This window comes from Octopus bimaculoides, chromosome 5 (genome assembly GCF_046866305.1).
Source record: "Octopus bimaculoides isolate indiv1 chromosome 5, ASM4686630v1, whole genome shotgun sequence".
NCBI lineage: Eukaryota > Metazoa > Mollusca > Cephalopoda > Octopoda > Octopodidae > Octopus > Octopus bimaculoides.
In genome coordinates, this window is record NC_142932.1 from 90253345 (window position 1) to 90263204 (window position 9860).

A 9860-nucleotide genomic window follows, 5' to 3' on the forward strand; every position below is an offset into this window, starting at 1 on the left:
CAATACGGTCAATGAACCGTTCAATTACAGTTATCAAAGATAGGAACCTAGGCTTCTTGTTTCTTTTCTGCATTGTGCACAAAAATATCTGTACTCTAATGGACATCACAGTCACTTCTGATCTAAACATCGCCCAGAAAAAAATCGAGACGATAGCCAAGTACAAGGACCTTGAAATATAAATAAGCAATAAATAAATGTGGAATATAACAGTAAAAATAGTACCAATAATAACTGGAACACGAGCTGTGATAAAGAATACAACAAAAAAAAAAGTAAAAACACAAGACTCCCCATAAAAACCATACCACATTCTCCAAACACAATGTCACGTATTAATGTCATTCTATGCATAACATTTTTAATGGAATAAAGCAACTTGTGCTCGAATCATTGTATTTACATATAAAAAGCAACAATAGTGCAAACAGGATTTTGTCAAGGGTTGATGGCATCAGCAAGGAACTGGACCAACCAATTCTCGGGTAAAAACAGGATGTCATTAACATTTTGTTTTCAGCGCCTTTGTTCTTTGACATATGGCAGCTATATATAGATTTGATTTTCCGCCTATCAAAGTGTCCGTAAACTAGTCAAGAGTGTCCAGTCTTAGCCAAGAAAGAATACATTTTCAGGCAAGACAGAGTTGGGGGTTTTACAGAGTTTTGACCGCTTTGTCAAATTTTGATAGATTTATGTATTATAGAAAGAGGTGATACAAACAGTCACCGGAAGCGATCTCTGGGACCGACAGAGAGATCAAGGTTAGTAAATTCATCACTGTTAGAAATCCTGTAAAAAAGAAATGTCTTCTCATCGAGGTATTAGTCCCAATAAATACTAATGTGTCATTCCACAAATCCGGTGAATTAACCAAATATAGCGGCGGGGAAATAGAGATAAACTGAAAACAGAAACTAATAATATAGATTAATGGTTTTCAACTGGGGTTCATACAGATTTTGTTGTTATACTTCTACAATACACAAAAGATCTTTAAAATTATGACATTTGATTATAGAAATACAATAGGATATTTTAAACATCGAATGACTGGGAGGGTACATGCATGTATCGTTGGAGTCAAAGGGGCCCATAGGTAAAGAATGGTTGAGAAACACTGATATAGTTGATAAAAAAAACAACATAAACAATAAAGAATGGTGCGGACATAGCTTAAAAGTCGGGATTTACAAATAGACTCAACATGCAAAAAATATCGCTACTAGTCACGTCAAAGATACTGTGCAGGGTACTTTCAATAGAAGAAATACAAGCACAGGCGAACTGTTTACAGACATGAATCATGATCAGGTGAGACACATTACTAAACAAAATTGAAGGTAATTTTTATTTATGCGTGCCGTTCAATAAGTCCCACGCGCCGTAGTTTGCCCATGACTGGAATAGTATGCAAAAATTAAAATATAAAACCTACAGTGCTGCACGTATCCAAGATACACAAAGCGGCGCTCGGTAAGTGCAACAAGAGCCGGCAATGAATTAAGAAAATAAAAAAGAAGTTAGAGCTACGTCGAAATGTTTTTCTTGTTCATTCTAACTGCCAACCAAAACATTATTGGTAAATATTGCGGAAAACAAATCTTACCAAATAGATGTATATCTGTGATAAACAGCTGCTCATAGTCAAAGAAAATTTACTGGTTTGTCGCGTGAGTTTGTGTGTACATAAATGCGGGTGTACATGCGAGTGTTGGTGTATGTGTGCGTGCGTGTGTGTAAGTGTGTGTGTGTGTGCGTGTGTGTATGAAAGTGTGTATATATCTGAGTGTATGTGTGTGCGCGTATGTCTGTGGGCGTATTTCTATTTGTCTGTATGTGTGCGGTACAAAATATAGCGTTGATACTATAGAGTTTTGTACATTCCACTCACAGATATAATATACAAATCCAGCAAGTATGTGTGTATTTATGTATGCACGTGAAGGCGCGAGGCTCAGTGGTTAGAGTAATCGGGTCATAAAATCATAAGGTCGTGAGTTCGATGCCCTTCGGCGCGTTGTGCCCTTGAGCAAGACAATTTATTTCACGTTACCCCCTTCAGCTGACAGAAACGAGTAGTACCTGAAATTCAAAGGCCAGCCGTGTCACATTCTGTGTCATGTTGAATCTCCCTGAGAATTACGTTGAGGGAACGCGTGCCTGTGGAGTGCTCAGCTACTTGCACGTTAATTTCGTGAGCAGCTGTTCTGTTGATTGGATCAACTTGAACCATCGTTGTAACTTAAGGAGTGCCATATATGTACGTACATATGTACGTACGTACGTATGTATGTATGTATGTATGTATGTATGTATGTATGTATGTATGTATGTATGTATGTATGTATGCCATTATTCAGTTTATTTCAAGATTTCTTGCCAATAGAGAAAGAACCTGTTTCTAACCTAGATCCAAGTCTCGTTCATTGGAATTTCAACATCAACAATAGGGTATTTTTGTATGTATGTATGTATGTATGTATGTATGTATGTATGTATGTATGTATGTATGTATGTATGTACGTACGTACGTATGTATGTGCAGATTTGATCTCACTACTGTCTTAAAATAAATAACTGACGTTCTTCAAAGTCTTTCTAGATATTCGTAAGGATAGGAATGTTGCGATTTGAATATCTTTCATCACAGTTCTATACGACCATGGTTAACTCAGTGTTAAACTGCACCTGTAGCAGTATGAGCGTATTATGTATCTATAAACATTGAGATATTTGTTTATGTCCTCAAATATTTAAGCAATAATAAATTTTACAAATAATATAAAAGAGAACTGAAGATTCGTAAGTGAGATTGTAACAAAGAGCCAATATTTTGCTGAGGTCCACTATATAGTTTTCATTCATGTTGCCGACTAAATTTCAATTGAAGAAATTGTGTTATTTACTCAGAGACCAATTCCAAGTTTATAAGAGATACTTAAAAGAAAATCAAATAACAGAGCCGAAATTTGTTGTTGTTGTTGGCACTCCGTCGCTTACAACGTCGAGGGTTCCAGTTGATCTGATCAATGGAACAGCTTGCTCGTGAAATTAACGTGCAAATGGCTGAGCACTCCACAGACACGTGTACCCTTAACGAAGTTCTCGGGGATATTCAGCGTGACACAGTGTGACAAGGCTGACCCTTTGAATTACAGGCACAACAGAAACAGGAAGTAAGAGTGAGAGAAAGTTGTGATGGAAGCGTACAACAGGGTTCGCCACCATCTCCTGCCGGAGCCTCGTGGAGCTTTAGGCGTTTTCGCTCAATAAACACTCACAACGCCCGGTCTGGGAATCGAAACTGCGATCCTATGACCGCGAGTCCGCTGCCCTAACCACCGGGCCATTGCGCCTCCACTCCAAGTTTATAAGAGATACTTAAAAGAAAATCAAATAACAGATATATAGCTACAGGAACAAACATTTACGGCTTGGCTCAGAACATCTGGGATATTTGGTACTGAGATGATCAAATCAGGCCGAAACACTGTGTCTTTGAAAAGTTTCTCTAAGACAAAATATTTCTGTTGGTGCTTTTCCACGCTTGTATATATATTATGTGTTATACACACAGGTATCTTAGAATAAGGCTGTTTCAAGTGTTTATTCTTTTAGTCTTTTATTTGTTTCAGTCATTTGACTGCTGCCATGCTGGAGCATCGCCTTAAAGGGTTTTTTCTTTAGTCGAAGAAATCAATCCTGGATCTTAATCTTTGTAAGCCAGGCACGTATTCTATCGGCCTGTTTTGCCGAACCGCTAAGTTACGCAACGTAAACACACCAACATCGGTTGTCAAGCGATTGTGGGTGGCGAACAAACACAGACACAAAGACACACACACATGAATATATACATACAACCATACATTCATACATGCATACACACATACATGCATACATACATACATAGATACATACATACATACATACATATATACATACATACATACATACATACATACATATATACATACATACATACATACATGCTTACACACACACACACACCCACACACACACACACACATATATATATATACATAGCAAAAATTTAGATTCAGATGAATATGGTACTTAAGTTGAGGCACCAGAATTTAGTAGGGCATTATCCATACAATTTCAAAGTAAGGTGATTAAAATCAAAATAAGCAACAAGGATATCCAGAAGATATCCTTGTTGCTAAGGCACATTTCCTATTTACAGTCTGCAAGCGGAAGAGTGAAAATATGCAAGACTTTTCTAAGATACAACTTATGTCTCTCCACCGTTGTTGTTAACAAAATTCTAGTGTTGGAACGTTGTTTCTCTTTTAGAAAACCAGATTGTCTTTACAAGAATAATTTCCATAAATACAAAATGAAAAATAACCTGCATAAGTATATAAACACATGTATACATACATATTTATATACATACATGCGTAAATACGTTTTTACACATCTATCTATCTATCTATCTATCTATCTATCTATCTATCTATCTATCTATCTATCTATCTATCTATCTATCTATCTATGTTTGTGATATACATCATACATACACAGACTGGGGTCATATTTGGGCACCTAATATATATATATATATATATATATATATATATATATATAGATAGATAGATACATAGACACATTAGTAAGACAATTTTTTACACGTATTCATGCTCATAATCAAATAAAAATATAACTAAAATGCAAATATAAATTTTAAATTATATGTATATATATATATATATATATATATATATATATATATATATATATATATATATATATATACACATACACCAGGAGGTGCTGAAAAGTTCCTAGGCTTAAGGGTGTTGCGAAAGGACTGGTTGGAGGCCCAACCTTCCGAGTTTTTTTATAGGGCTTAGAAAAACTGAAGGGCCGTTGCAATAAGTGTGTGAATCTGAGAAGGGAATATGTTAAATACAATCATAATTAACTGATCCTCCTGTATTTACTTTTCAAAGTAAATGTGTGTGTGTGTGTGTGTGTGTGTGTGTGTGTGTGTGTGTATATATATATATATATATATATATATATATATATATATATATATATATATGTATGTATGTATGTATGTATGTATGTATGTATATACACGTAAATAGATTGATAAATACATTTTGCGGTAAAATGAAAATAGGTGAACTTACCAATTGTTTTGTTCAAATCCTTTTGTCGCTTATGCTCCTGGACACCAACGTATAATATTTTTTCCTCGACAGGTTGCCGTTTCCAGAAAACCATCGATTTATTTTCATTTTGGTATTCCATTACTTCTTTCAGATTCCTTATCTCCGTTTGATGTTCTTCTAAATGGCACTTTACATTTCTAAGAGTATCAGTTAAATTGAGCTCTGAAAATGATGAAACCTGGCGTGATATTTCGGACATATCTTCAATAAGTTTACTTATATCATCTTTAGTGTTTTCAACAGTCAACATAATGCTTTCGGTCTCTCGTCCTGAATTTTCCCGAGTGAAATGCTCAACTCTTTCGTTTAATTTAAACATATTCATTTTTACACTTGACAATTGTTTTTCTTGGAGCTGCACATTTGAATTTAAACATTCGAAGCGTTTCTGAATTTGAGTTAGGTTAGAAATTAAGTTTTGTAAAACATCCTGGTCCTCAGTAAGCTCTGAATCTAAAGATCCTGACCCTCTGTAGTCGCTTCCAACGAAAGGAATAGTTTTGTTTGCTTCCATGTCTGCAAAAGGCTCCTTATTCAACAAAAGAAGTTTATTTTCAAGTACGTCAATCCTTAAACTAAGGGTTTTAATTTCAAAGTAGATACGTTCCAAATGTTTTGAATGAGTTACTCCAGAAAAATTATGTCCAGGTAAAGTTTCATTTTCCATATCACCTAAAGAAAACATATATTGCTCCAATTCCACGACTGTTTTGTTTTCTTTTCCTTCTGTTTCTTCAAAGCTATGCATAGTAGAATTATGGAGTGCAGAATGATTTTTATTTATATTGTGTTTTATTCCGCTATGGGTACTTTTAATAGACGATAAAAACGTAGAGTTCCCTCGAGTGTCAAAAGACTCGTCTGGAAAAGTAATGTTTTCAGAAGTTGCTGAATTTTCTGTAATATTCCCGTAAAATGTTTCGCTCTCAACACTAGAAGAATTTATCGTCGTTTCTTTCTCGGAACGATCCGATGTTCGGTTCGTTTCAGAACACATTATATTTAAATGGTTTTTAACTTCTATTAACATAGATCCTAAATGTTCCAAAAAGGTTTTCAATATTGATACTTCAGAATCTGAATCGTTTACATCTGAGAAATTATAACACAAAGCATTTTCGCCTGTCTTACTTGTCTCGGAAATATCCGAAAGTGTTAAAAACTGATCAGAAGTTATATTTCTAAAGAAATTTCTAGATATCCATTTGAATAGTTTATCTTCGGTTTTATTTTGGAAAGTTGTTGACGTGTTGGGAAAATATGTCGATTCTAAATACTCTGTACTTTGGAAGAAACTTTCATTTGATTTCAATCCAGTACTTTGTTTAGAATCCAAGTTTCCTACATCTTTCTTATAATCTTCGTTTAAAACATCTAAATGACTCGAAACGCTTTTACTTTTGAGTGATAATTTATTCAAAGATAATCCATTCTGGTGATCCGTATCCTGTTCTAGTCGTGTCATAATGGAAGACAACTGGCGAGAAAAACGATCTAGGCGTTGAGAAACATCAGCATAATTGGAATCAACATTTTCAACCTTGCGGTAAAGTTCAGTAAAATTTTGTATAATACTAATCAGTTCAGAAGAAAAATCGTTATATGCTTCTTCTCCATTTATTTGAGAAATATTTGTAAAATTCCAGCTTGCATTAATGGTATAATCGAATGGTCTGCTAACATTTCCAACAACTTTAGAACTGTTTTTTAAAGGTAAAACATAGGTATCTGCCGTGTCATTGTAACTTCGCTCGATGGTGTTTGCTGTCTTCAGTTCCTGATAAACTTCATTAATAAGTCTAGTAAAATTTGGTTTAAGCTCTTCATAATAAATATTAATTTCAGACTGATTTTGTTTTGATTCAAGTCGAGCAAAAATTTGGTTAATCTGGAACTGGAGGAACGTAATATTTCCATTTAAAATTTCTTGCGATAAGCTTAATATTTGTGAAACATTCTCCATAGATAGTATCATGTTTTCTTCCAAGTTATCAAGGCGTGTGTGTGCAGTATCTACTTTTTGGTTTATTTCCTGTAGTAGCTTTTCGAGATACACAAATTCTTCAATTTTCTTGTCTTCAGTGATATTAAAAGTTTCTGTAGACTCAGTAATGTCGTCTGTTTGTGACGTTATGTTTGAGAAATCATGTTTCAGATGTGTTGCAAACATATGTTTCGATATTGAGTTATTTTCTAAACTTAAATTCTCGAAATCTTTGCTTGTATTTGTTTGTAAATCCATAGAACTGTTACCCTTAATCTCTTTGAATTTGTCCCTTTCAGATTGTTCACTAGGCACCGAGGCAGACTGAAAAGTATTTTCAAAAGTTTCAGTCGCAGTTAACTCTGTTGTTTGTTTCAAATAATCTTGACGCCAGGCTCGAAGATAATCCAATTCTTTTAATACCGACTTGAAGTTATCTTCCACTTGATTTCGAAAAATATCGAAGTCAGCTTCTTTAGGAAAACTGTTTTGACAATCGAACAATCTCGGTAATTGCTTCAGTTTGGTATCTTGATTAGAGAGTCGTTGCTTTAAAGTATTTCTATCGTGTTCCGTGCCATCTGACACCAACCTTTCCGTTTGTAAGTATTTGTAGAATTTCGTTTCTATATCAATCAAAGCGATGTCACTTTCAGAAAGACGTATCCGAAGATCAGCGAGTTCTTGGTTTTGGTGCTTTAATTGCTGTTGTAAAATATCCAAATCGCTTTTGAAAATTATCGGTTCTTGTGCCTTTTGTTTAGTACTCTTTGAAATCCTTTTCTTCATAAGAATACCAGCATCACCACCACCACCGCCATGATCGTCACTAACAAGTCCCTCTATAAAACTGTCATTTTTGGCAACAGCTTCCTCTCTCAATCCACCTTTTCTGTCTGCTTGTATAACGATCTTATTATCGCTTTTGTCAACGACAATGTTCTTCTGGGTAATAATATCCGTAACTCGACCATTTTTGTCAATGCTTTTCTTCTCATTATTTCCATTAGTATGAATATCAGCTGGTTGGTTTCTTTGTGAGACAGTGGATATTTCTTGAAACTGTGTCGTTAAAATGGATTCGTCTAAAATTGTGACGTCTGTGTATTCTGGTTGGTCGGTAGTAACTAACGTGGAGTTTTCTTGTGGTAATGGAGCCAACTGGGTCGCTGCTTCTTCTTCTGTTCTATTGTCAACCGAGGCAAAAGATGTTGTTGCAGAAGGTAACTGCTGTGTAGCCCCTTCATACAGATCCTGGGCCGATGCTGTCCTCACTGCGACCAGAAATTGTATCACAGCAATTGTGATCACAGCGATCAACCTAACCGGAATGGTAACAGAGATGCTAGCCGAAGTCATGATGGCGATAACAAGGCTTGTATTAATAGTAATGATGATAGAGGCGGTGGCAGTGTTGGTGTTGGTGCTGGTGTAGGAAGTGGTGTTGTTGTCAGTGAAGGAGACAGTAAAGGTGGTGGTAGTTGCGGTAGAGATGGTGGTAGAAGTGAGGTTGTTATCGTTGTAGTTGCGTGTGATGCTGGTAGTAGTGGTAATAGTGGTGGTACTACTAGAGAAAATAGTAACAGATATGATAACGGTGTTGGTGTTGGCGGTAGTGGAGTTGATGGTGATGTTGGTAGCAGCAGGGTTAGCGGTGGTGGCGATAATAGGGTTGTTCGCGGGGCTAGTGGTAATACAGGTGATTCTGGAATCACTGATGGAGCACGGAAGACACTGGTTCTGTTTTCAATATTGTTGCTGTTGTTGTCGGTATTGGTGGTACCAGAGGGGCTACTGTCGCATGAGATGGTGACGATGGCGACAGCGTGTGAAGAAGAAGATTTACCGATAGTCGGCATTAGAGAAGTAAACGGTGACAGTTAACTTAATGTGTATATCCTCCACGAAGTCTCTCCGTTTTCTAACACACAACATTTCTAGTCTTCCCAGCTGCCGACTTTATGATTTTCACATTGAACACATACACACATAAAAAAAAAACAAAAAAACAAAATTGAGGTGGGGAAAGAAAAAAAAAAGCAACAACTTTTTTGGTATTCTTTCTTATCAATGCATTACATCCATAAGTTACTTCTAAACGCAGTGAAAGAGGCGGAATGATTAAAAAGAAGAAAATACATAACATTTATTTCCTCCACTCTTCCTTCCACTCCCCTCTTCCTTCCACCCCTCCTCCTCTCCTCCCCTCCTCCCACCTCCCCTCCTCCTCCCACCCTCTTCCAGCTCCTCTTCCCCTCCCCTTCCTTCTCCTCTTTTTCCCTACTACCGCCACTATATGTTGTTTTGTCTTTCCTAAATTTCTCCATGAACTCTTTTTCAGATGTAATTCCACAGAAATTATGTAAATAATTACATAATGTAAATAGAAATCTATACGCAAGATAGCGCGCGCGCGCGCGTGCAATCTAGTCGTGTCTGGCCGTATGCGCGTGTAAAACGGATGTGTAAGCGCCTACGTATGAGTTTGTATACGTACACACACATACGCACACGCACTCTCACACACATACATATATGCACATATACAAATACATGCATACATTATAAAGGCACACACACACACAAATATACACATATATACATATATATGCGTCTATACAAACTCATACAGATAAGCATGCATATATAATTATGTTATATATATATGT

At 36.1% G+C, this 9860-nt stretch overlaps 1 protein-coding gene across 1 annotated transcript in view; it reads right to left on the bottom strand.

The window, feature by feature from the left end:
- The window catches only part of LOC106874098 (uncharacterized), a 42023-nt gene extending 32696 nt beyond the window's left edge, over positions 1-9327 (bottom strand). The window contains exon 1 of the mRNA XM_014921703.3: positions 5166-9327. Within this exon, the coding sequence (XP_014777189.2) occupies positions 5166-8550 (3385 nt within the window). The 5' untranslated portion in view covers positions 8551-9327. The remainder of the gene's footprint in view (positions 1-5165) is intronic.
- Between the last annotated feature and the right edge of the window lie 533 nt (positions 9328-9860).